The following is a 26,901-nucleotide window of genomic DNA, read 5'->3' on the forward strand; positions in this document are numbered from 1 at the left end:
CTGGCAGCGCTGTGCCCGTTTGCCTTGCCTAAACCCATGGCCCCTTCCTCGGCCAGCGGGATCTCTCTACCGGAAGGATGCCAAAGACTGCGGGCGAGGGCGATGCCATGGGGAAAAGAATCCCCGATAGGGAGGGCAATCCGCAGCGAGTTTCTACCCTCCCTTGTCTCCTCACGTATCAAAGAAGAAACTTTCCCCCAAATCAGTTTGTGTGGACAGGCCAGGTTGATTGTGGTCATCTCCACACCAGGTTAGAGGAACTGCCTCAAACAGCCTTGGGCGAGCAGCCAGACTCCAGGCTAAAGGTGATGTAGCTCAGCAATCACACCTTCTCGTTAAACACTCAGTGTAGGGTTCTTTTGTTGTTTTTGTTTGGTTGGTTTTTTTTTTTTGGCGATGCTGCTGCTAGTGCCCACAGTCTGGAGGGAGATAACCTGTACCCTGTGCCTTTGCATCGCCCCTGTGTCCCCACGGGAAGGATTATGTTCTCCAGAGCTGGGAAAGTTGAGCATGCCCCCACTCGTGCTCAGCATCTTCACTCCCTCCACAGCAACTGGAGACCTGAAATGAATTCGAGATGAGCTGGTGACCTTTAGAAAAGCTTCATCTGCAGTTAGTACTGACTAGGCTGGGGCAGCTGAGCAGCTCATCCTGGAACAGCGATGGGCAGGCAGGGAGAGAAAGGCTCCTGTTGTGACTCCTGCAAGGACCGGGATCAAGGTGAAAAATCTATTGTGCCAGGAGCTGCTAATACAGTGATTCTCTTGCCTCAAGTCATGGTGACAGCAATGAGGAGCCAGCTAGCAACAGGCTTTCTGGATAGAAATCCTAATCTCACCCCAGCTTCCCATTAGTCATGAAACCTGCACTCAGCTGCCTCTGTAGCACGCAAGGGATTCAGAGCCGGATTTCATTCCAAGAGCACTTGAGTCTCCCCAGGTGTCCACCCTGTAGCTCCTACCCTGGCTCTGCTGTCCCTACCCAAGGACAAGCCTCAGCTACAGCTCCCCAGGAACAGATGGCTCTAGAGAACCCCAGAATCAAACCCCAGAGAATATTTACCACTGGCAAATGGAAATGATCCCCCAAGATAGCCTTGCAGAGCTCAGACCCTGAGAGTTCAGCAGTGGGTAGCTGGTTTGCTCCTCAGCAGATGGAGAGGAGGTACAAGCTCTGCCTGCAAAGCAGGAGCACTGGGGCTGCAGTGGGCAAGAGGGACACAGACACACACATGGACAAGGGCACGGCACAAACAGCCAGTGAAGCCCATTTTATTGTTTCCAACACAAAGGAAGTACTGATTTCTATCAAGGATTCCACCATGTAAGGCTTTTGGTCCGTAACATCTGGCTCTGTTTACAAAATCCCTGACCTCAAAAACAACGGCCCTGTGCTGTTCTGTAATGGCACTTAGGTTATCTGGGGCTTTAATGACTGGCCTTTTAAAATAAGGCAGAGTGCATCCCTCCCCAGATCAAGGAAATCCTCTCTAAGTCTTCAAATCCCATTAACAAAATGATTGTACAAACAACGTGACAGACACACTGTTCCACCCTGCTGCAGCAGGGAAAAACCTACACAAATTCCAGCTCCTCCCAGGTACCACTTGAACATCTCTCTGTTTAGGAGCCATGAATGCACACAACAATGCTGGTGCAGAGCAGGGTGGATCTGGCAGATCTACCCAGCCTGGGGTTTCCTCACAGTATTTACTGCTTGTTCCTCAGTACTGCAGCCATCTTTTGAGGGGAAGAGTATTGGAAAGGAATTTGTACAGATTGTATGTCAATGTGGAATTAAGTGGAAAAGAGGTATCAGTTTAACACTAAAAAAAGGGAAGAGAAAACCAAACAGAAAGAGACATGAACTATGAACACTGTCAGGAGGCAGAAGCTATTCCTCCCCTAGCAGGCTGAGATGCTTCTCAGAGCTTTATCTTCGCTTGGCATTACTGGCAGAGAGGGAAGCCAACAGGCTACACTCGCTCCTGCCAGCACAAGACAACACCAAAACCTTTACAGACATCAACCTTTAACAAAACACAAGGAAGATCAACAGCAGATCAACACCTGAGAGGCTTGGACAGGTTCAACATCAGTCTTCCAAAAATACCATTTCTCACTCTGCTTAGGAAAAGCAGCAGCAGTAAAAGGGATGGCCAGCCATCTCAGCTGGTGCCTAAGCCTTGTGCTTCTTTGCAGCTGGCTGTCCCTGCTTCCCCAACCACTGCTGCAGGACAGATGCGCTGGTTTTCTTGGGTGAAGGGCTGTGGATGAACTGACTTGTCCACTTGGGCAAATCATTTTCTTTCTTCTGGGGAGAGCCCTCTTGGGAGCTTTTTAACCAGTCCAGCATCACTTTGTTGCTTGGGGTGGCTTTGACCTCCTGGATAGACAAAAAAACAGTGTGAGAGAAGTCAGAAGCACAGAGAGAGCAGGGCAGCCAGCCAGCTGCAAGAGCTGGGCCAGAGCAGGATGTGGAGGCTGGAGCAAAGGCCCTGCCTGCAAACAGGCACATCTGTGGGAGGTTCCCCAGACCGCTGCAAACAGGCTTGTTCCAAGGCCCCAGGCAAAAATGGAATTTGCCTCATTTGGCAGCAAAATCCTGGCATGGGCTGACAGTTCTATTTCTGGAAGCAGAGGGAAGGGAATCTGTCCAGGGCTCAGCACTCCAGCATCAAGCACGGGCATGCTCTGCAGACTTTGCCTACTGCCACTCCTCCTGCAGCCTGGCAGCTCTGACCCAGCTCAGAGACATCATCGTGGCTGAGCTCCCCCCACAGCACCCACCTGCTTGGCTCCCAGCTCGATGCGTGCAACGCACTCGGGTGTGTTGTTACGGATGTTGTTGACAAAGGTGGACACTGGGTGGAAAACAATGTTCTCTGTGGGCTGGATGAGTTTAACAGCTTCCTGGGTTGGCACTTCAGCAAAGTCTAGCCATTTCCTGATGGCTTCATCCCCATCCAGGATGGCTGGCATCCTAAGGGATGAGACAACTGGAGCTAAGACTCAGTACAGATTTGTCAGTGTGGTGGCAAAAGCCAGACTTGTATGCTATCAAGGAGTGGCACCTTGGGGAAAACAGGGAAAACTAAGGCAGCAGAATGCTCTTTTGCAAGGCAGAATGTGCATTCACTTCACCCAGGTAAGCTGATGTGCTGGAAGGGGCAGAGGGGTTGACTGCCTGGCTCTGGTCAGGCAGAGAGACCCATTCCAGGAAGTGATCCAATTCCAACTGCCATCCACAGAGCACAAAGATGGTGATTTATGGAAAGGGTATGAGCTGGTGACCCGAAATGAGTCAGTAATGTTGTAGCACTTCTCTCCAAGAGCAGGAGGCTGCACTCTGTGCCTGCATGCTGCCAGACTGGTGTCTAAAGGCGCAGTTCTCCTGCTTCATCCCCCTCTACCCTGCAACCCCCTTTCCTGCTCTCACTTGCCTGTGATGGATGAAGCTCACGTCCTTGGAGGCATCCACGGTAATGATGGTGTAAGTGTACAGCATTTCTCCTCCCCCTGGTGGCTCCCAGCAGTCGAAAATCCCAGCCATAGTGAGCAACCTCCATCCTTTCCATTCTTCATCTCCCTCCATCTCCTTGTCCTGCAGGGGAGAGGCCCCATTGTCCTAGTCAGTGCTGGCCCATGGACAGCCAAAGCAGCACAGATTTGCCAGTGCTGAGGCAGGTCAGTGACTCAGATCTGAGTCATGAACAGAACTAATCTGAGGCTCTCCAGGAATCTTTCTACTGATTTGAGGTAACTCCAGGAGAGGTATCAGGACCGTCACCTTCCTACAGGCAAACCATTGCTCCCCTCCCCTTCAGAACATCCCAGCCACTGGTTCAGCCAAATGAAAGAGGTAGTGAAACTCCCAGCCCAGTCCCCTGTGAGCCACACTGCCCAGCCATGCAAATGTCTGGCACGTGGGGAGCAGTGACCGTGACAGCAGGGGCGCTGCATCACTCTGTACGGCCTGGAGACCGCTGCGATGGGACTGCCAGCCACAGAGGGGTGACAGAGTCCTGAGCCCAGGCAGAGCACAGCCCTGCTGGGAAGCAGACTCCCAGGGATGGGCAGAGTAGGAGGAAGTGGGCTTTTCCCCAGGCAGCTGGTGGGAGGGACCCAGAGCTCGATGCAAGTGTTCAGACGCAGCGAGGGACTCCGTACCATGGCATCCTTGGTCTGGGGAAAGTAAATGAAATACGGTTGCTTCCCCCCACTCTGCTGCTGCTGCCACTCGTAGAAGCCATCTGCCAGGACCACGCAGCGCTTGCCCTTGAGGAGAGCACCCTGGAGAGAGACAGCACAAGTGAGTGTGTGGAGAACAGCAGCCTCAGGCAGCCTGCAATGACAGAAGGGCTCCTGCAACCACCCAGCCCTCTCATCCCTTCCAGGACTTTCCTAAATTGCCCCTGGGATGCACAAATGCCACCATTAGTGCTATGTTGAGCTTTACCAGTAACTGCCTTTTCAGTTCTCCCGTTTTAGTGAAACCACCAGCTTTGCAGTACAGGGGAGCAACAGCAAGTGGTGACCAGTAGTGCCCAGCAGATGTTTCAGCCCTGGTTTTGCTGACTACAAGCTTTCTTCAGGCAGGACACAAAGGTGGCAGCAGCTCACCTTGTAGGAGGACTTGCTCAGCATGGTATCGCTGCGGCAGTTGGAGGTGTTGAACTGCAGTTTGGAGGGGTTGTCCTGTTTGAACCAGGAGGGCACCAGGCCCCAGCGCATGTCCATGAGGACCCGCTCAGAGGAGTCAGCATCCTTTTGAATGAACAGAGAAACACCTCAGGCCAGAGACACATCACAGAGATCACAAGCACCCCCACAGCTTGAAGAGGTGTTTTGGGGAAGTCCTATGGACGTGGCCTTGCCCCCTAAAAGAGGGGATCTGGCCAGCATCTCTGCCAAGAGACACTGGGGCTCACTGCCCCTCTCTCACAAGCCATGCAGAAATAGCCACTAATTATAACACTTCGCATATTCTTAACAGCCGTCATGTAAGAATTAATCTTCAGCAGAAAGCACATGAATAAAGAACTGTCTTTATGAGGCTTACCTAAATCTCTGGAAGAATTAATACAGCTGCTGCTTTTTAGTGGAAATGGCTGGAAACATGAACTCTTGAGCTCTTGAGTAAACAGCCATGTCAGGCTGGTGTCAAAGTCCTCAAAACCTCTTCTGGTGACACCAAACATCCCAAAGGGGCAAAAACCTCACTTTCATTTTAATAATGTGATTTCTGCTGACCTGGTGCACTTTCACTGCTTGTGCTTTGCATATTACCTGCCTTTGGACAATGGAAACAGTTTGTGGCTTTCGATTCTCCCCCAGCTTGCTCTCACTTTCTGCCCACAGCTGCCTGCCCTGGCAGTGTCTGCCAGGCTGTTTGCTCCCAAAGGACTGCAGCAGACAGACAGAGAGATACACCCACTGTACGTGTGTGTGCAGGGATGTGTATGTGCACGGTTTTGTGAAGCCCTTCAGAGCCTCACTCAGGGTGGGAGTGGCTAAAAGGGACACCCTACATCACACCAGCATCCCAACAACTTGAACAGCGATTAATAACTAAGCAAGTCTCTGCTTGTGATGTGTACCACACTCCCTGCCCCACATTTCTCTGCTCCATCAGGTCCATTACCTACTCCTGGGGGATGTGGGACCCCTAAAGCAGGGAAGGAGAGCATGAGGGATGCCTGATGGCACTGCCCTCCGGGGGTTCCACCTGTACCAGTAACGGCTCAAAGTGCAGCTGCTGCACCAGCTGGGGAGTGAGAGCAGAGCGGGTCCAGATTGGGGTGTTCCAACTGAGCACACCCCGCTTCACCCCGCTGACCGCCAAAGAGCAGCAGTTCACCCTTTTCGTGTGAAACCGAACGAGCAGCACCCACAGGTGTGGAGGCTGCCCAGGTTGTCCTGGGGAAGTCGTGCAAGGCTTAAATTATGCGGGACAACAGTCACCACAGGTGTACAGCTACTGTCCCACTCTGGAGTTGAGATTTTTTTTTTTCTTTCTGTTCTTTCCTACTACCAATGTGACCTGGGCACACACTGCAGAGTTATTAAATAAATAAATAAATAAATAAATAAATAAATAAATAAATAGACAAAAAAACAACGAAGTGCCTCAGGAAAGCCAATTAAAACCAGCAAAGCAATTACACGCATTCGCGAAAAACCTCTTCCAAGGTAAAGGGCTTATACACATTTTTGCAGAAAAACCGGTGCCGATTCCCATTCTCCTCCTGAATATGTAAATATTAACAAGAAGCGACATTTTAGCAATGAGAAAATTCAATACCTGCCACGTACAGCAAAGCGAAACGAAACAAACCCGGGCCTTTCAGAGCGAGTCCCGCACCCGCGGGGAGGCACGGCCTCGCTCCCTCCGCTCCGGCTGGAGCCGCGGGATGCCCGGCACCCGCCCCCCGCCGAAAGCGGCCCCAGCCGGGGCGCGGAGCGCGGCGCGGGGGAGGCGGTACCTGGTGGAGGTGGCGGCGGGAGAGCAGCACGGGGCCGCTGGACTGCGGGCCCTTGTTGTAGGAGGGCTGGTAGCGCTCCTGCCGCACCCAGTCGGGCTGGCGGCGCTGGCCGCGGCGGTCGCGGTAGGCGCAGGCCCGGCGCAGGTTGTCGGCGGCCAGGGAGCAGGCGGTGCGGCCGCACATCCCGCCGACTCCGCGGGAACCGGGCACCGAGCACCGCGCTCCGCTCCCCCCGCCCGCGGGGAGGGGCCGCGGCCGGGGCAGGGCCGGCCCGCACCGCCCAGCGCCGGTCCCGCCCCCACACAGCCAGGAAGAGCCACGACATTGCTGCTTTATTGGAACCACTGCGGGAGGACGCGAGCGGGGACAGAGATTAAAAACATGGTAATTTTATAGACAAAGCCCCAAGTACAGCTATACTGCAGAGAACACAAAAGCTGCTGTAGTGCCCGCGATCCTTATTCTGCTGCCAGTGGGGGCTGGGAGTCGGGACAGTCCTGGGAATGGGGTTTATCCGACGGAGGCCATGATGACATCCACGGGAAGCTCCTCGGCGCTGCGGGCCGTGACTTGCATCGTCACCGTGTCCGTGAGAACCAGACGGGACCGCACCAGCAGGTCATGGCCACCCCGGAACACACCTGCAGAGGAGAGGGGGACCCAGCGGTGAGCACGGTGCAGGCTGCTCTCCCCTGCAATCTGGAGATGAACACTACTTCTTGGTACCTGGAAAATCCTAGTACTGGGCCAGGAGAGACCCTAAAGCAGTTCAGTTCCCATTCATTATAACATTCCTGGGACTCCTGCTACTGTAAGACCCATGAAACCAAAGTGTAAAATAAACTCCAGGTGAGATGAGATCCAGGCATGTCTAAGAGCTCCTGTACTCATCTGTTCTGCTGGGTAGGGCTGCTGTCATTCCCCCACCAGGCTCACTCCAAAGCAGGATGCCACATATCATGAAGACAGCAAATTCCACCCAGCTGAGCCTGGGGCTGATCCCAGCATCCCCTTCACAACAGCACCCTCCCTGATCCCAAGACAGTTGCTCTGCACTGCAGAGACAAAAATCATGGCAGGAACAAACCTCAAAATCCAAACCAGAGTACAGTGAGCTCCATCAGGAACTCCTGCCCTAATTTTCAACAGGCAGTTCTGTGCAGCCTCCCAGAGCTGCTCCAGCAGAACCTCACTCCACAGCTCACCTGCCAGGTACAGTGTGTGAGAGTTCTTGTTGTCTGGCACTTTATCTGAGCGCTCACAGGGCTGCATCCCCAGGAACTTCACAATATTGCTCACTGCCTCTGTTAGAAAAAATAAATAAAATGGGCTGTATGTCACATATATCTTAACAGGGGCACATAAAGAGCACCTAAAAGTGACTCAAGCTCTCCCTACATGTTAGATTCACATTCCTTGTCCTGAGGGACACACACCACTGGTCAGAATTGTGGGTTTGGAGGTCACAAGGACTGCAAAGACAACACACAAAAACCTCTACCACCATGAAAGAGTTCTGTTATCTGATGTAGCAAATGTGCAACAGAAAGAAGAGGGGGAATGAGTCAGACAAGGACAGAAGGAGAATGCAGCTGGCTGCACTTACTGCATTGCCCTGTCAGCCTGCTCACTTCTCTGGAGACTTGCAAAGGAGAAACAAGTCTTCAGGAGAAATATGTAAAGGCCTCAGAGAGAGTATTTCAAACCCCAAGGGGCTGTTCAAGGGAGCACAGAAATGGCTATAGGACAAGGACACCCTGTAAGGCATCAAAAGAACTGAGTTTTCACAGGCTTGTGAGTAAAATAGGAGGACTCTTTAATACATGATGAAAGAGAAGAGGGTTTACCCCACTAGCCTGTTCACCAGCCTCATGTCTTCTGCTGTTTTCATTTTTTCTTACTGGTCTCAAGAAGAATGGTGGGAGTTCATAACTGAACTATGGTCTGTCTGCTTGGAAGGGTTAAGTGCAAGAGGAAAGCAAGATATTCTCTTGCTTCCACAATCCGGCCTGGTCTCTACTGGTCACAAAACACTCTTTAGTTTTTTTGTAACCTGAACTAACTTATTATCACAGTAACTGCAGGTCCCTATTTAACAGCTGTGGTGTAAAGCTTGTGAAGGGTTTTGCATCATTAGCTTTTCTGTGAGAGATCTAAAGTGAGCCAGACTGGGCCTCTGGACACTGCTTGCTAGAGGGAAAATAAGAGCTCTGCTGTGCTCACACACTCTTCCTTACCTTCAAGGGTTTTAATAGCAGATAAAGTAAAGGTTTCTTCCTTTTCAAATTCATCACCGACTTCATCCCAGGCTGCTCCAAAGTTTGGCTTCAGAACTCGCTGGATGTGATCAGCCACTGTGACCTCCAGGTCTTCAAGCTGGTGGTAGAAGAGGTTCAAGTGAACCATGGCTGTTCTTAACCCTGTTATCCTCAGGGTGAACTTCAGATTGGATTGTGAAATAGGTGAGTGCAGGAGACTGCCTCCACTTCCACTTCTGGTTTGCTACTGAGCAACTGCTAGGCCTGAGAAGGGCACAGTGATGCCATTCCAGGGCTTAAAAACCAGGTTCCTGCCCTGAGCACAGCCCTTCACCTGACTGAGATCAAAGCACTAGACAAATGGCCGTAACAGAGAAGAAAACAAAAGTTTAGAAATAGCAGCTTGAGCATTTGCTTCCCTGAAATGCATGTAAGCTTTGTTTTACCTTTCTGGTTTGTCATTTTCTAGGCTGGTGAAGTGAGACTGACAGACATGCAATCACCTAACACTAGCACCAGGGTAACTGAGCAGCTGCTGTGACTGCACCTGTGCATGGAAGAACCAGGCTTGTCCCTCCAGAGTGTGTAATGAAGGACAGGCAGTATCCTGCAGGACACCAGCCTGCATAATTCCAACAGAATTGCTGCAGAAAAGAAGCTCCTCCTGATTGTAGTTGAAATGGAAGGGTTTGTTTAAGTATCACTCAATAGTAGGAAGCTGAAAGAAGTGTTAACCTTGTATGTTCCATTGTGAAAAACTCTCCCCACTCCTTCTGGGAAGACAGTGACTCACTGCACAGCAGTGTCTCTAATCAGATTCAGAGCAGTGACAGGCAATGCACAGAAAACAGTCTCTGGAGCTGTGAACGACATCCCTTCCTCTCCAAGGGAGAGGTGCTTCTGCAGCACCACTGCTTTCAGCAGTGTCAGTGCTGGGGAGGGAAGAGCTCCACCTTCCCCAGAATAAGAACAAGGATGGCAACTTTCCTGTGCCAGGCAAGCTTCTAGACAATTAACCATGCCACCACAGGAGCAACTTGTGGAGAACAAAAGATGCCAAATAGCCCTCTGCCTCCACAACCCTGGGTGTGCCATTGCTAGAGCCCGTAGGGCACAGTCAGCCAGACGTGGAGGATGCACCATGGCCTCCCAAAATATCCATATTCTGCACAGTCAGGTGTCCATCTACAGTGCACCAGGAGAATACTCCAAATGAGACAAAGCAAGCTCTGCAAACTCCTGTCTGTATCGGAGACAGCAAGAGCTCCCTCCACATGATGCTGCCTACTTCAGTGTTGGTGGTCACACCATTGCTTGCAGGGATCCGAGTTCAGATTGCAAAACCCCACGAAATGACAGCAGTTTTCATGATCAGGTACATGGCCAGCTTCTTACCACATACTCATCCTCATAACCCTCATCATCCGTCTCCCCCGTGTTGGGATCACAGTCCTTGACAGTGAACTTCATCATGCAGCTGAACGTGCAGGCAACTGGAGACAAGAAAGCAAAGGCAAAGCTCACATTACCACCATATCCACACTCCCCTGAGGTAGAACAGGGCTGGGAGGTTTGGGGCAGCCAGGCTCTCCTCATCACTGTCAGCAGCACAGGCTTAGCCACTGACCTAGAGAGAGCTTTCCCACAATTTCTATCTCTCAAGGACAAGCTATTTATTTATAATATTAAGCAAACAGTGATAAAGACCAGCTCACAGTGATTGTACAAGACTATAATCCTCAGATCAAGTGCAATTACTAATGAACCTCACACTGTGTTGGGAATACTAACATGTCCCACCAGCACCTTGTGAAGAGGCAAGATGCACATACAGGATCAGTTCATTTCAGCACCTCTGAACTGAGAGCCCCTCGCACTGCAATGCTGCAGCTCATTAATACCGCTCAGCTGGGAGAGGAAGCGATGACTCATCTCTAGAAGATGGGTACTGCTGAGTGAACAGCAACAACACAACAGGAGAGCAGTTCCAGAGCACAGAGCAGGAAAACCAAAGCACAGGTAAAGCCTGATTCATGCTCTGGATAGCGGCAAACAGAGACGGGGATATTTAATTCTAACACATATCCCATAAATTCTTGTGGTTTGTCTGAAATACCCCTTTGCTACTCAGAGCATCTGGGCACTCTCAGCCCTTTACAAGCATCAGCCTTCCCATGTCTAACACAAAGAAAGGCTGCAGGACATGCAAGTGTGCATAAGAGACAGCTCATCTGCAAGCTCTCACAGCCCAGCTTGGCAGTACTACAGCACAAGAGAACCAGCAGAGGAGAAGGAAGGCTTGACAGCCCCCAAAACAGCAAAGACAAGTCATGCTCAGCATCACTCAGGGCTGCACTCATACACAAGCTATAAATATATGGCTGGGATGTAAGAATGTGTAGGAATAAGCAACACAGGAAAAGGGAGTGCAGACTGTTTACCTGCTGTCGGATCCTCTTCAGACAGTGCTACCAGTGTGTAGCAGGTACCTGGTTGGTTGTACACCAGGGTTTTGGCAGGTACATAGCCAATGACCTCATATCCCTCTGTTGGCTCCATCTGCACTGTGACATTTTCCAGGATCTGATCATTCAGGGTGTTCGTGCAGTCAAACTAAACGGGAAAAGAGAAAACAGCAACAGCTTGAAGCTGCTCACTACCCATTGAAGAGCAGACTTAGCTTAGGCACAGTGGGAGCCTGGTGTCCCCAGCTCTCTGTGTTTCCATGGTGCACCTTGCTATCACCTGCCTCATTACAGAGCAACTTGACTAAAGAGTGCTCATTTAAATGCTTTAAGGGAGAAACTAAAACCCTGCTGGGGAGTCTGGTGCTCCAGCAAACTTCTTTTGTTAAGGAAACAAGACTTAAAACGAACAAGCACATACTAATCCAAGGCCTGCCCCCTGCAATTCAGGCAGGATCACAAATTCAGTGAGGACAGAGATGTGTCAGATTTTGCCTGTTTCAGTTCCACCAGTTAGTATGGAACTTTTTCCTATGATTTCCAGTCATTCCTGGGTTAATTCTTTGCTCTGCAGAAATGCAAGTACTGTGTTGCCTACATCATCCCACTTGAAGCTACAGGGACACAGCACCTTCACAGCAGATGGAAAGATGATCTTTTGCATGGCTCAAACAACGTACAGCTCGAGCAAGTTTCAGCAAGCTTGATGTTTTCAGCAAGTCTAAACTTGCTGACTAGACTTCGTTCCAGCTGCAATGCCAAATCTCTTAAGCTCATACAATTGCATCTGGTGGATGGACAATAGAAACAAAGGTCAACCCCTGTGAGGGCTGTGTAAGCACTTCTGAGCTTTGAGGAAGGAGCTTGGCTAAGGACAAAACACTGCTGCTCACAAGCTAGCAAAGGACTCACTGTGCCTCGGACTCCCTGAAGCCCAGGCAAGGGGACTGGGGCACATCAATCCTAACATCTCACATGTAGCAGCAGGGTGGTACAGCCAGAGCCAGGATGTACAGAAGAAAGCACCTGTGCTACAGGCTAAAACAAAACATAGCAGATGAAGAGCTCGCCCCCACTGGATCCCTTTCTTGGGTATCCTTTTCAGCTTCTCAGATGTAGTAAGCTTCACTCTTTCATGTCCAGACCACATCCTTGGGGACTCTGAAGATAGAACACAGATCCTCTTGCCAGCTCCTCAGTGAGAACAGCCCCACCTGGTGCTTGTTGGATTTGACTGTACCTGTAAGCATTGCTCAGACACACCCCCCCACCCCTACTAATTTTCTTTGGGCTTCTGCTACCATGGATATGAAACTAAGGACTACTCATTGCAGTGTCATGCTTTGAACACAGACTCTGGGTGCTGCATCTCTGGAATTGTTCAAGGCCAGGTTGGGTAGAGTTCTGAGAAACCTCATCTGGTGAAAGGTGTCCCTGTCCATGGCATGGGAGTTGAAACTAGATTATTTTTAAAGTCACTTCCAACTCAGGCTGTTCTATGATATCCCTGAGAGATGTCTTCACAATGAAGCTTTTAGTCAGTCAGGAGCTTATCTTGTAAGAGTCACACCCCATAGCTACCCACCTGGAACACCATGTGGTTGACAAAGGTATGCTTGGTGCAACGAACCACGTACTCTGTCTCCAGCTCTGTCAGGGCCACAGGCTCTGGGGAAGACTTGAAGAGTGGGCCCAGCTCCCTAAACTCTGGAATGGCCCCCAGTTGCTCTGAAATAGAGGACACAAATTACTGCCTTACTCAAGACACAAGGAGGTGCTAGCCATTTCAAATCCCTTGTTTCAGCTGCCAGAAGCTGCTACAGCAAGGAACTATCCATCATATACTCATAAACATTCCCCAGAGACTTTTAAAATGAAAAGGAGTCATCCTTTGCTCACATCTACTGCAAGACAGAAAAAAGAGGACTGCAGGCACCCCCACCCTCCAGGAGTGAACAGTTGACCTTAAGTTGGGAGCCCATGCCACTCCCTGCAAGAAGGTAAGAAGCAGCCAGAGGGGCTAAGGCAGGCTCAGCAAGAAGTGGCTACAGAGTTCTCACACATAGACAGATGAGAGGCCTTGCATCAATTTACCTTGGAATATTTCTTGCCGGGTTGCTGCCACTTTCTCTGGCTGTTTCACTACAGCAACGGGGGCATTTTCTGCAAATGAAAAATAAAACAATCAAACAGAAAAAACCCCAAAAGATTTAAAGGTGAAGAGTAAGAAATTACTAACTCAGAAAATAGATCAGTGTCTGAAGAGGGATTTGACTAAGGAAAGTAAGGGAGCTCATTTCTCATTTGATATAGACTAGACACCCATATTTGGCTTCCTAAGCAGCTTTAGAACTGCAGCAGCTCCAGTGAGGATTGCCAACTACTACTATTATTAGCAGTTGGACTGAACTGAAACATTAATGTGGGAGCAACCAGATTTGCAGTCCTTAGTCTTTCCAGGAGATGCAATCCCACAAAATTCAAATAGGATGGAGCTCAGCAATTCCCAGCAAGCTCAGTGCAGGGAATCACTAGCATTCAGGAGACCTGACTCCTCACCTGCTCTTTGCTCGATGATAGGAGCTGTTGCCAAAGGAACAGATTTCAAGTCAAAGGGTTTCTCAGAGGGCTCCAGGGTGTACTGATGCAGAGCCCTCTCCAGGCCAGGGATGGATACCGTCAACCCTGGGGACAGAAAGGACAGGTCACTGAAACCACCACAATGACAAATCTTTAGTTTAACTCTTGTTAAGCCAGGAAAGAAGTGCAGACTTGTTTTAAGGCCTTCCTTCAGTACCATTCAGGATGTAGCCAGCATTGAGGGCCTTCTGCTTCTGCTCCAGAACATTCAGGTAGAAGGTGGCTCTGTCTCTCACTTCATTGTCATCATCCATCACACACCTGAGAAGAAAGTGGAAAACTGTCTTCAGAATCTATATGACTAAGACACATCACAGAGCCAGAAAAAATATGCCACACGGGAGGGAGATCCAGCAATCTCCTAGTAATTGTATTAGAAAAGCAGTAATCTGCCACACATTACTTCTGTCCACTTAGTGGTGCTTAATGCAGTGGTGATCCTATCACAGGATCACCGGTAGCCCTTGCACCTTCTCAGACCCACAGGTAGAGAAGACTAGACAGGCTCTCAAGCAAACGGGTCCAGGATGCTGAAAAACTCTGAGACACAACTGACCTTCTCAGTAACACCAAGATACTGGGTAACATCTCCTCATTCTGAGCTCCAAACTTGGCCAGGGCACTGACAGCACCTGTAGCAAAAGTCATGAAAACAGAATTAGAAAGCAAAGGAATCAGCTGAAGTTTCCTCCATTTCTTATCCTTGATCAAACCATGATCTTGCCCATGTCAGAAATGCTACACTAGTAAACTGTGTACACTAGTAAAACTGTGACTAAAAGGAAGCAGAGGTGAAGTGCCTGCAAATTTTTGTCTAGTTTCAGAACCAGTGCATATTCCTTCCCACTTCTCAGCCACAGGCCATTTCTTCCATCAATACTACTGCAGGATCTTTGCTGTATAAAACAATCTGCTCAGGCCTAGAGCAAATCACAGCCCTCAAAAGCAGAGGCATTCATACACTATGGTTCCCTGAAGATCTGTCCAAGGGCTGTCACTTACCTGCCCGCACTTCTTCATGCTCCAGAACAACCCTGTTGTAGATGAAGCGAATATATTTGGAGGGGTTGTTGGTTTTGGGCCCTTCCTGCCCCAAGAGGTGGAGGATACGAGTGGCCAGCACAGTGAACTCGCAGTCCTCAATGAATTCACAGAGGTGAGACAGGCCTGTCTCTTTGCTCTCTGAGTTCTCCTCAATAATGCTGATGATGCAGTCCACAATGGCTCGCTTGTATTCAAAGCCACCCTGAGGAGCAAAAGGGAACTGCTCAGCTGGAAATCTCAAAGTATTTTAGAGATTCTGAGCTAGCCAGACTGGAGAAACATTCCTTTGAAAGGTCACTCACACTCAGTGCTTTTTAACGTGTATTTGAAAGGAGGAGGGCAGTAATTCTGCCCTCATTTTTGACCCTCTTTACACCCAGAGGGCCAGCTAATATTCAAGCTCTCTTGTCAGCTGCCTTCAGATGGCTGCACTGGAGAAAAAAAACCCTAGTCCTAGCCCAAAAGTAAAAGGATTCATCTGGCTGAAGGGTTTTTATCTCCATCAAAATCCTCTGCTGCTAGAATTAGTGCTTAAAAATAGCAATATGGGCAGAGAAAAAAACCCAACCCTCTCACCTTGAGCACTAGACATCTGAGGATGAAGCATAAGAGAAATGTATGAAGGATCATATTTGCCACAGCAGGATGCAGCAAATAGCTCCATTAGTGTGGGACGATAGGCAATCAATACCTACCCAGGTACAGCCACAACCTGACATGCCAGTAATGCTTGGTTATCTTCAGACATTATATACTAATGCCCTCAATACACAGCAGGGGATTAAATGCACACTACCCTCTGCCAATTACATGCACAGTGCCAGGTATTTGGACCTTTCTGGAGCTACTTCGGATTAAAAAAGCTTTAAAACAGAATGGTTTGAAGTACAAAACCACATTCAAAATGATACCATACACCCACAGAAAATCTGGGAAAGGAGAATGGTCCATTTTTCACAGGAGCAAAATGAGACGCTCTGGTTTGTTCCCAATTCAGAGGCTGTAATTGGCAGGAAGTGATGTCAGAGCAAGCAGTGGTGCCAGCTGTGCTGCAGGCATGTTTGCCTATTTAGAAATAGCCTCAGCAAACCTCTGTAAAGCTCTCTTTCTGCAATTTTTGTCTGACTGAATGCAGAGAATGGTTATAGGTACTCGTGATCCCTTCATTGCCACAGCACAGACACCAGAACAAAAGTGGTCCCGTGTCATCAATAAATAGGTTGTTATCAAATCTTTGTGTACAAGACAAAACTTCTTGGAATTTGCTGTCAAAGTATAAAAGGTTCAAATGTGAAACACACATGGACTGTCAACAGGTCTGCTGTTGCTTACATTTGCTTTGAGAGTTAATAAACTCCCATTAAAAAAATAACAGAATGAAAACCATGCTAAAATTATGCCTGGCAGTATGCTCATAACTATTGTGCACAGCTGGGCATTTCTGCCCAGTTAGACTGCAAGCCTTTTAGAGAGAGGCTTTCACTGCCCAGCCTTATCAGTAAAAGCTTGACTCCCAGGGTGTACTGTCCATGCACACAAGCAAGGCAGGTGGTTGTCCTGCAGACTTACCTCCTCCCGAAGCATAGTGAAGAGGAAGTTCATGAGGACGGCGTGTTTGCGAGGGTACTTCTGACACAGAGCATTGATGGCCTGCACCACTACCACCTGCAGGAAAAGAGGGCAAGTTAAAAAAATAATTCTGTTCCACCATGCAGGAAAAAACAGCTGAATTGTATCAATTTTGTACTGGCCTCCCTTGCCTGGAAATCATGTTTTTGTCTTTATTTATTCAGCAAATGCAGTTCCAGGAGGTACAGCCCTAAAGAACTGGAGGAGACATCTTTATGCACTGGCCAGTCCCTAAAGAAAGCCCACACCCACTGGAAAGAGGGAGGAGATTTGATTCTCAGAAGGCATCTCCCCAGAAGAGAGCACGTGACTTTGGAGATGTAGGACTGAGGCATGGCTTAGTTAGACAGCCTCAAATACTTTCTCCTCCCTGCAAATATACTGCTGCTTCTGGAAGCAGATCCATGCAGGTTTAGAGCACACACAAAAACACGGACAAAGACATGAGGCTTCTTCAGGAATCTAGGTGTCCTCCTCCTCCCACTTCCTTACTTTGAACTCATCTGAGATTTCTGACATGAAAGAGGAGATCTGCTTCATGAGCCGGTCAATGCTGCTCTCACTGCCTGTTTTCAGCAGCGTGGTGATGGCCAGGGTGGCTATGCTGCGGTTGGAGTCTGTCACAAGGTTCTCCAGGTCCAGGTTACAGGCAGTCACAGCAGATGGGTGCTTCATGGCCACCTGTAGCAGTGAAGGAAGAATGAAAATACCTCAACAGATGCAAAAGCCCAGCTGGCAAAACCCAGCAAAACTCAGTCCTTCCCATAAAAACAAGTGGTATAGACTGCACATGAGGGACATCTCAGACAAACAGCTGATCTGGAGTTAAGGTAACAAGCTCTTGTTTCCTAAAGAACTGCACCCCTTGCTGGAAGAGAAGCACTAGTAATAAACAATCTTTTATTATTTTTAACTCTCTTATTTTCCTCTATATAGTAAGGAAAGAAAGCTATGAACTCCCAATAAAAATTCAGCCAGACTAGCGGTGAAAAACAGCTCAGTGGGCGGAAGCACAGCAGTTACCAGACTTTGCCATTCTCACTTTTTCTTTTGCAGAGTTTATAAGGAGAAGGGAAAAGCTGGAGCAAAGACTACCACAGAGCAGACAAAAAGCATCATCAAGGTTTCATCCCTGTTTTACAAGAAGCTTCCTCACCATGGGAAGCTCAGAAGGGAAAGCAGTAACACCAAGACCAGTGACATTCTAAGAGACCAGTGAAAATTATCAGGGTTTCTTTTCCTTCTGTAGAGTGTTCTTCGAGGTTTTATTCCAGACAGAAAGCAATGAAATGTAAGGCTGTAGCACAAGACAGAGGTTATTCACACAAAACCATCACATAATCTGACTGCCTTCTTCTGAAGTCTGCACCTCCCTGCACATGAGACACTACTGGAGCTCCCAAGAGACTGGTTCCTACCTTGTTGAGGGTACGGACGGCTGCGTATCTTAGTGCTGCTTTCGGGGAGCTGCAGAACAGCTGCAGAACTGCAAGGTGGGAAAAGCAACAAAGGCAGATGTTTAGGCACACTACTATTGAGAAGCATTTCCTACCTAAAGCAAGAGCTTCAGTGAAGAGACAGTTGCAAGCATAAGGTTAACTAGAAAAATGCTTAAGAAACAATTGTACCTTTAAGAGATTCCTCCCTTCTTCTTGTCCTCTTTGCCTTTGTCACATCCCTGCTGACAACTAACTCTTACCTACCTCCCTCTTCTTCCACACTGCTGCTATCCTCTGCTCCTTGTGAAAGCCAAATTCATCACCTTGTCATATTTCCTGCTCCTTTCCCAGGACTGACCCATGAAGTAACCCACACTTGAACACACCAGGAAATACCTTTACAAGAACAAAGCTATTCACATACACCACAGGCTCTCAGCAGCAGCATAAAACAACAAAGGACAGAGCAGCATAACAAGCCTGCAACTACAGAAGGCCCTTGTTTCTTGGGGCAATCAGCAGCAACTACTGGACGCTCATAATTTCTTCTTGATGGCCATAAGCACCACACCTACCTGAGACAGCTGGAGCCAACTCCTTGGCAGTGCAGTTGGGCAGGTTAACAATGGCAGATGCAGCTTCATACACCACCATCTCATGCTTGTTTCTTAGGCAGCTCTCAATGAAATCAAACAGAGGGCTATCACGGCTAAGGGACAAAAAAGGGCTATATTAAAGCAAAGGTACTAACAGAAATCAGGAATTCAGCAGCAGAAATGGGCAGGTCACACAGCCCATGGAAAGGTAAAAGCAGCTATGCCCCCAGATTTTGCAGCAGTCATTATACTGTACTTCTAGCATACTTAAAGTCAGCCTGCTTTCTGACAAGACACTCTCTGCCTTTCAGGCTAAAGGGAATCTCCCTCAGCTCTCACACAGTAAGAAATGATTGCACACACCACAACTCTTATCCACCAGAAAGCCACTCTGCATACATGCTAAATAAACAATTACAGAAGACAGAGAAAATGAAATAGAACAAAGAACAGCTATGCAAAACAATCCAGAGAAACAAGATAGTACTTGATATGCAAGCAAGACTCACAGAAGTAATCTTACACAACCATGAAGACATCCTATATTTTCTCTGCTTTTATCCAACAATAAGAGCAGAGAAGCTGCATGCTGCTCTTTAAAGACAGAAGTAATGAGATGGCAAGTGAGCCTACAAGAGGAGGTGGAAGCAGGACCAGGAAATTCTTTCAGCAGGGCAAAAGAGCCTGCTCACCTGCCAGCCTCCTCCTCGAGCAGCTTGCTGGCTATCCGGATCATCATGCAGTAGGCAAATGGGGACTTGAGGCCGTGGCGTGTGAACTTGCTGAGCATCTTGTTGACTGCCAGGCGGTCGTTCTTCCGCACATGGTACAGCAGGCCCAGAGCATGATACTGTGCAGGGAAAGAGAGCATCACAACCCACGGTGGGTTCTTTCCCCTTTGGTCCCCTCTGTCACCCAGAGGTGCCTGGCTGAGCTCCAGCAATCTGCCTCATGCTCAGCTGCTGCTGGCTATTCCTCTGGTGGAGGTGGGTGTCGTACCTGCACCATGATATTGTCACTGGAAGCTGCCTCCTGAGCCTCATTCACCCAGCGCTTTACCACATCATTACTGGTCTTCAGCAAGTGCTGGAAGAAAATGAAGCCAAAACAACCCATGAGATAAGAATGAAGGAAGCTTTGAGAATTTCAGTTTATATTAAGAAGCAATGAGCCTTCCCCATGAGTATGCTGGCAGCAGCAACTTATAGAAGAACAAGGGATCAGCAGGCAGAGACCTGGCCACAACAGTTGCAGCCTCAGGAGGCTGACCTCTAGCAAAGTCAGCACCAGTCCCTCAGTTCACGGAGACAGGAATAGCAACAAAATCCCGAAATTCCCAAGATGTCCAGTCCTGCCACAGATGACTGCTACCCTGCTTGACTGTCCCTCAGGCCCATGCTGCAAGTAGTACATACCAAGGAAGACACAAGAGCAGAGCTGGACACACTTGGCACTTTGTCAACAATCGCCTGCTTCATGTAGCGCTCAATGGCCTGCAACATGGTACTCTGCAGGGAGAGGGAAACAACAGCTGATACGGGAAAGCTGCTCAGAGTGTGAAAGGGGATGCAAAGGCATGAAAGCAGAGTGGAAAGTGGGATGGGGTAAAGTAGGAAAAATTGAAGGGCACAGAGCTGCCCCACGGGAAAAGCAGCACTTACATCAGTGATCTGACAGAGCGCTCTCACAGCGGGGCCTCGGTAATTGTCATCCTTCCCAGTCATGTCTTTGGTTAAGCTGGGAAAACAGGAAGCTCTCAATATGGCACTCCTGAGCCAGCAGCTCTCAAGTGCACACAGAGCAGCAGGCAGCCAGCACTGTGGCTGAGTGCCAAGCAGCCAGCTGCAGGTCTCAGGCAAATCCCATTGGGGTGGGAAGGCAGGAGGCAAAGATCAGTACTCATGTCCCAAACCCATCAACAAGCTGCATGTTGATGGAGTTTCAAGTTCACTGTTCACCAAGTGAGGCTGGAGCACATATATATACCCCTGAAGCATTTGTCCTTCTTACTCAACACTCATTCCTGCCCTTTTCCCAGGGTCCTTGTCAGTGTGAGACCATCTGTGAAAGGCCAAGAGTTCATCACATGGTAGCAGTTGAGACTGGCTTCCACCTCAGCTCTTTACAGACCCTGTACTGTCAGGCTCCTGACTCCCCGACAGGGCATTTCACTGGGATGATCAGCAATTCAGGAATCTTGTTCCCTGGGGAAGTCATATTCTGTGCTGCTACAGGAGAAGTAAATCTTTGTCTACCTGTTGAAAGCTTTGGAATTTATGCCAGAATTCTTCAAAACATTTCAAGGCATTCAGACAGGAGTTAATGAAAAAGCTCTTGTAAAAGGGGAAAAAACAGCTGTGCTACTATATCATGTAACTAAGAGACACCCCAAACATCCATAGGCATGGGATATGGGGACACAGCATATTCTGCATACATCACTATGAGTTCAATGTTTGTATTTTATTGGTCTTTTATAAAGGAAAACTTTCTCCTCACTAAGGGCATTCCCTATCATCACCCTGCACAGGGACTCCAGTTATCTTCAAGAAGCTGGACAGACATTACTGAAGGGCATGTTGATATTTCAGCAAGAAAAGTGAATGACTGACCTGCTAGTAACAATGATCACATCTTCTGCAATAGAAGACATCTCTTTGATAGTGAGGTAACACATCCTGCGAAGGGTTGGCTGGCAAGGAAATACACAAGAACAACATCATGGTGATCCCAGATACGAAGGGATCTCAGTTTTCCCTGCTTACATAATTTTATTGTGAAGATCACAAGAACCTGGTATCTTCAGAATGCCTCACTCCCTGAGTGTAAAAGATGTAAAAAATCCAGATTGCTTAACAAAACACCTCTTCCTCTTCTAAATCCCTCAGCCTTAGGGTGCAGCCATAGATACCAGATTTAGCTGGATCTATAATTTCATCTTCCACTTGTCATTCACAGGAACAAGGAGAAAGCCTTGATACTATTTGCTGTTTTGGTGGTTGAAAGCCTTGTGTTGCTTCAAAAGCAACAAAGCAAATAATCTATATTCCTGAGTCTGGGGATTTCTAGATTGGTCTCATGATTTTCATGCCTTGCAGTTTGCAGGATAACAAATGAGAGTGCTACTGCTGTGGGTAGGCACTAACTCCCAGCCTCCTCCAAAAACACAACTGTTGACTCTCAGCAGGATATTTTAATGCTGGGCACAAAGCACAGTAAAATCCACCTGCCTACCACAATCTCATGAGTTAAATGGCAATTTAGAGAGAGGAATCTCTGCCTCAAGAGCAGTGCATATTTCAGTTAAGCTGCTACAAGATCTGGGAAGGGCTAGGAAGCTGATCACCATTTCTAAATTTTCACCCTACTCTTCCCACTCAGATCAGGTAGCTTCAGACAGGACAGAAAAGGTTGATTGTATAAAAATGTGCATCTCAAGGGACTTGTCCCACCAGGTAAACAGAGAAAACCAAAGGCAGACTTACATCATTGGACTGGAACAGCTTGGTCATAGCAAAGAAGGATTCGGTAGCTTCTGTGACACCAAGGTGCTCCCCCTAGTTGTTTGGAAAGAAGAAAGGAAATCCCAGTTACCACAATCAGCTTTGGGCATGATGCACATCTCTGTATAGATGTATATTTTCTCTCTCTTACCTGGTTTACGAGATACAGGATCTTGGTGAGGATATGAGCACATTTTCGTGGGTTTATGGGAGTCTCATTAAACACTCGAGCCTGGAAACGAAGCACAGACAAGGACTGACACTGACACCCCCTTGCAAACATTGTCCTGCCTGACCCAACAACATATTGTGAGTGAGTTATGCCAAGATACTTAATGACTTTGGATCAGATCTCCCTTCAATTCCTGTTAAACATGGACCCCTTTAGACAGCTGGTTTTGCAGTCTGGGATTACATATCCGAGAGCAATAAGGGTTTAAAGGCTAAATTCTCATCACACTTTCACCCACACAGGTGTGCATTGTGTGCTAGCTAAAACACCACTCTTCTGACAGAGCAACTTGAGCTCACTGAGACTACAGGAGCCAACACCATTCCCAATCTCACAAGCAAACAGAGAATGCTGAAACAACAGGGGCTGGGGATTGAGATGTTCACCTGCCCTTGAAAAGAATGGCATTTCTTCAGAGATAATTCATAAAACTATTTAATAACCACTTACACCCCTCTCATTAATTTTGTCATCCACAAGACATTTGGGATGTCCAAGGCAATCTTCCTGGCTTGGGATGAACTTTTCCAGATAATTTTATTCCTTTTATTACTATTTATAGTTCACAGTCTTTAATTTGTTATAGAGACCATTTCAACCTTAGACCTTTATCTGTCCAGTAATAAAATAAGAATTGTTGCCCATTTCTTTCAGAGCAAGCAGGACTGTAGAAAACCCTCATTTCATTGCTGAAGTTCTCCAGTGACCTATTCAGGAGAGGGAGAGACTCAATGCAGTAGGGCACACAGAGGAGATGGTTTGAAGATTTACCTCTTGCAACACTGCACTCTTCTCCAGGTGCTGGAATGGGTTGGAACTCCCACCTGCAAAACCAAGAGAGTAAAAGTCTCTCCAGGGATAGTGCCATGGAAAAGCAACTTTTTAACCATGTCCACACTTTAAAAACAGTCTGAGGGGTGATTTTCTTTATGAACACCAAGCAATCAGAGCACCCTCTCTGAAGTAATATTAATTGGATGTCTTCAAGGCAGTCAGAGAAGGCAGAGCACGCAGGGCATTCTTCAATTTGCCATCCCCTCCAGAAGTAACTGACTGTGAGCTGAGGCAGACTGATTAGCTGTAAAATAACTGTGCTCCACTGTATCCCCAAAGACTTATTTCCACCCCTGGGCTGGGAGCTTGCAGGCAGTTAGAGCATCAATAGGCCTAGAAACAAAAGCTTAGACAGAAAGAGGTATCACTTGCCAGTCTGGTGAGTCAGGAGTGTTTTATCCCTCCCATATAAACCAATCAAGAATCCACCCGTAAAGTATTTTTGGCTCTATCACTAATTAAGAGAACAAGACAGCGGACTAGATAGGCTGGACACGAGTAATTTTCATTGTTCCACTTAACAAAGTAAATTATACTAAATAATTACAACCTCCAGCAATTAAGGATTAAATAATCAGAGGGAAAAGCACTATGATTGTGCATGGTCTCTATTAAATTGCCTCCCAAGCATTTGTGAGCTGCAGCTTTTCAAAAGCTGCTAGTTATTGATAAGCAGGTTTTAATTAGAACCTATGTTCAGCCTGGCCATGGGACAAAATGTAGCCTTCTTCAGGGCTGTTCCAGTGTTTGTTCCAAGGCCTAGTCCACTAAAAAGAAAATCTTCTGAGCCAAAATCTGACCTGACCCAAGCTTGAAACATCTTAGGCTGGTGCCAGAAGCCCTTTCTGGAGTAAGCCCTTACATACAAAAGCAAACACATCTGCACTCTGGCTCCTTCCTGGTTCATAAAATGCCCTCCTCTGGCTCAGAAAAGTTTGCAAAGGCAGCAGGTGGCTGAACAAAACACAGACGCTTATATGAGGTTGAAGAAGTAGAACAAAACAAGGGGAAAGAGGAAAAATGTCTCTAGTATGAGTATGAACCAGTTCTAGTATAAGTATGCAAATGTGTTCCAAAAATCCTGCCCAGCAGCCCAGTATTTCCATGGTCCAGCATGTCTACAATCCTTAACTCAGTCATGAACACAGCATCACCGCTTTATCTTTCATAGCACTAAGGATCTTCAAAAGCATTGTACACAGGCTCTCAGTCCTCACAACACCCTGCATCAGTTTTCTTCCATAGAGACAGAGAAAGATGCAGGGAGGGCAGAGGCTGTGTGTTCATAAAGTTCCTAATATTGGATAACTAACAACAATTTATTCTGATTTGTAGAGAAACATAATTTTGCGGCCAAAATAATATGTCAAAGGGAGTGGGAGCAGGTCATCCAAAGCTAGCAAAATCATTCATGGAAAGCAAAGACACAGAAGCCAATTAACTGGATATTTGCATCTCCTACCAGCCCTAGCCATAGGTACTGTAAATACCTTGATGGGTGTGGCAGGTGCAAATAAAGAACAGCCCCCAAAATTAAAGCCAAAAGCTATTTCCCTCCAAGAGCTGCCTCACTAAACTCTCTGCTTATCAAGATGTCACTGGAAGCCTGGAAAAGGGAAACAAGGGCAAAGCATTTAATGCACTTTAAGATAAAAAGCAAGCACAGTCACACAGAACAATCACCAAGATATAAGCTGAATCAATTTGCTTCAGGACAGATGGATTTGTTATGCAGAGCTGTGTAGAAAGCTTCATAGGAAGATGAAAAAGGATACCACAAAGCTAAACCATGAATGGAAACTGTCTTATGATGCATCGCTTCCACCTGAATTACACACCACATAAATATCAACCTCTTCCTTACTAACAGACCCAAAGTTTTGAAAAGTTAGGAAATCACTTCATGTTTCCTTGGTGCTCTCAGATCTTCTGACCCATTGAAAGTAGCAGTGATTGTGGGGCCAGAAAATGAACTGGATTCTACCTGGCTATAGCACCTGGTTGGAGATCTGGGCAACTGTGAATAGAGACAGTATGCTAAATATTTAGTCTCAGGCTCTGCACCTGGTGATGTGGCAGGTAACCTCGGTGTGCTGTGCCGATACAACCAGTTTAGCCTCTGGCTGCAGCGGCGAGAAGGAGGCAGCAGACTGCTCTAGTGGTCCCATAGTGCTTCTACAGGGCTTCCACAGTGCTTCTACAGTGCTCCCAAGGCGCTTCCCACCCCGTTCCATCACACCAGCAAGCCCCCGCTGCCCAGCTGGCACCAAGCCTCCCCTCACAGACCCCTCACTTCCACAGGAGGGGTCTCTTCCCTCACAGCTCTCCCCGTCGCCACGAAGGGTTCCCCCCTCACAAATCCCCTCCGTACCCACAGAAGGGTCTCTTCCCGCACAGCACCCCCGGCCTCCCCTCACCCGACTCCTCGTCCTTCTTGTCGAACTTCTTCAGCATGGTGCTACCGAGCGGCCCGTCGCTGCAGCCCTCCCGTCCCGTGGCAGCGGCAGTGGCAGTCCCAGCCCAGACCCTGATCCTAATCTCGCTCCAGGTCCCGGTCCCGATGCCGGCACCGCCCCCGCCCCTTCCTGCCCCCGCCCCTTCCTGCCAGCCTGTCACTGCCACTGCGGCCGCCGCACTGCGCAGGCGCAGGACCGCCCTCCGGACGTGTACAGGGCTCGGCCCGGGGCCGTGACTGACAGGGAGGAGGCGGGGCCAATCGGCAATGGCGCGATCTGATTGGCGGCGAGGCGGGGGCGGGGTCAGCGATGGAGGGAGTCTGGGGGACACTGGGACTGCGGGGGACGGTGGGGCACTGCTCGGTACCTGGGGCTGGGGGCAGCACAGGGCCTGGGAGAGGAGACACTGGTGCCAGGGGAAGCGCTGGTGATGAGGATGGCACTGGGATCCCTGAGATGGGCAGGGGAAAGGCACTGGGGAGATGAGGTGACACTAGGGGCAGAGGGGGCTGAAGCATGGGGGCACGCTGGGTCTCGGGGAGGACAGATGAGACACTGGGGCAGGACATGGAAAGGACAAGATCCTGGCAGACTCAGCGTTTCAGGAGCAATAGGGGATGGTAGGGGAGAACCCCCTTCTGGGGGATGCCCAGTTGTCACTCGGGTTGCCTTCCCTGTCAGCATTGTTGACACTTGGATGCACCAGCTCTGGCAGGTCTCCCTATGACACCTGTCCCCCACTGCTGCTGGCACCCTGTCTCTGTCCTGGACCACAGACTCCCGGCTCAGCTCCACAGCACACACGCTGTCGGTGCAGGGGGGTATCTCAAGGGGCCAGGCACTGCCCGGGCATCACCTGAGCCTCAGGTCAGGCAGGAGTAGCAAAGGACCTTTTACCCACCTTGCCACCTCACCCCAACCCACCATCTGCTGCCACATCCCTTCCTGAAATCTGTCCCTCCCGCGGAATGTGGGGTCACTCACCTCAGTTGCTTCTGCCCCTTTCCCAAAGCCAGTGCTGCACAGTGAAAGGGCTCACTCACCCTGCTGCAGGTACTCTTCAAAGAGCATGGCCGTGTCCCCCACCAGCTCCAGTGGCCCCCCTGCAGGTGTCTCCTGGCCTGTGACTCGCCTGCACCACCCTGTACTTTGCACGGGGCGGCCGCACTCTGCTCTGCACTGCTCTTATCTCCCAGCTGTGCTGAAGGCAGCAGCTCCAGGGGCACAACACCATTTCCCTGTTGGCCCAGAGCTGCTGTGGACTCTCTGGGCCAGGGGCTGGCTCTGCTGTTGGTGCAAGGTCTGACACCCCTCATTTGGA

The 26,901-nt window shown here is 48.8% G+C and overlaps 2 protein-coding genes across 3 annotated transcripts; both read right to left on the reverse strand.

Annotated features, from left to right (window-relative positions):
* Positions 1-1,255: 1,255 nt before the first annotated feature.
* Positions 1,256-6,837, reverse strand: HMCES (5-hydroxymethylcytosine binding, ES cell specific). The gene is made up of 6 exons (XM_056501153.1): positions 6,485-6,837; positions 4,623-4,766; positions 4,170-4,292; positions 3,443-3,603; positions 2,790-2,982; positions 1,256-2,385 (listed from the first exon to the last, which is right to left on the reverse strand). Exons 1-6 carry the CDS (start codon positions 6,665-6,667, stop codon positions 2,179-2,181), a joined length of 1,011 nt encoding a protein of 336 aa, XP_056357128.1. The 5' UTR covers positions 6,668-6,837; the 3' UTR covers positions 1,256-2,178.
* A 16-nt stretch (positions 6,838-6,853) lies between these two features.
* Positions 6,854-26,744, reverse strand: COPG1 (COPI coat complex subunit gamma 1). 2 transcript variants are annotated; one of them, XM_056501152.1, is made up of 24 exons: positions 26,624-26,744; positions 23,062-23,114; positions 22,210-22,290; positions 22,041-22,112; positions 21,168-21,247; positions 20,217-20,292; positions 19,971-20,063; positions 19,555-19,641; positions 19,248-19,405; positions 18,535-18,668; positions 17,939-18,006; positions 17,013-17,201; positions 16,461-16,556; positions 14,850-15,093; positions 14,404-14,479; positions 14,005-14,108; positions 13,767-13,892; positions 13,302-13,370; positions 12,793-12,935; positions 11,184-11,355; positions 10,138-10,235; positions 8,722-8,860; positions 7,690-7,788; positions 6,854-7,125 (listed from the first exon to the last, which is right to left on the reverse strand). In XM_056501152.1, exons 1-24 carry the CDS (start codon positions 26,649-26,651, stop codon positions 6,995-6,997), a joined length of 2,616 nt encoding a protein of 871 aa, XP_056357127.1. In that variant the 5' UTR covers positions 26,652-26,744; the 3' UTR covers positions 6,854-6,994. The 2 variants fall into 2 exon arrangements, with proteins under 2 accessions (XP_056357127.1, XP_056357126.1); XM_056501151.1 differs by lacking the exon at positions 26,624-26,744 and adding an exon at positions 25,542-25,815.
* Positions 26,745-26,901: the final 157 nt, after the last annotated feature.

This window comes from Oenanthe melanoleuca, chromosome 12 (assembly GCF_029582105.1).
Source record: "Oenanthe melanoleuca isolate GR-GAL-2019-014 chromosome 12, OMel1.0, whole genome shotgun sequence".
NCBI lineage: Eukaryota > Metazoa > Chordata > Aves > Passeriformes > Muscicapidae > Oenanthe > Oenanthe melanoleuca.

Coding starts and splice junctions, on each gene's coding strand:
- COPG1 (XM_056501151.1), bottom strand. CDS start 25,578: ATGCTGAAGAAGTTCGACAAGAAGGACGAGGAGTCGG. Junction 11,356..12,792: donor TCAACCACATGGTGTTCCAG/GTGGGTAGCTAT, acceptor TTTCCCGTTTAG/TTTGACTGCACGAACACCCT. Junction 8,861..10,137: donor GTTATGAGGATGAGTATGTG/GTAAGAAGCTGG, acceptor TTCTACCACCAG/CTTGAAGACCTGGAGGTCAC.
- HMCES (XM_056501153.1), bottom strand. CDS start 6,667: ATGTGCGGCCGCACCGCCTGCTCCCTGGCCGCCGACAACCTGCGCCGG. Junction 2,983..3,442: donor GTGAGCTTCATCCATCACAG/GCAAGTGAGAGC, acceptor CTCATCCCTTAG/GATGCCAGCCATCCTGGATG. Junction 2,386..2,789: donor TCGAGCTGGGAGCCAAGCAG/GTGGGTGCTGTG, acceptor TTGTCTATCCAG/GAGGTCAAAGCCACCCCAAG.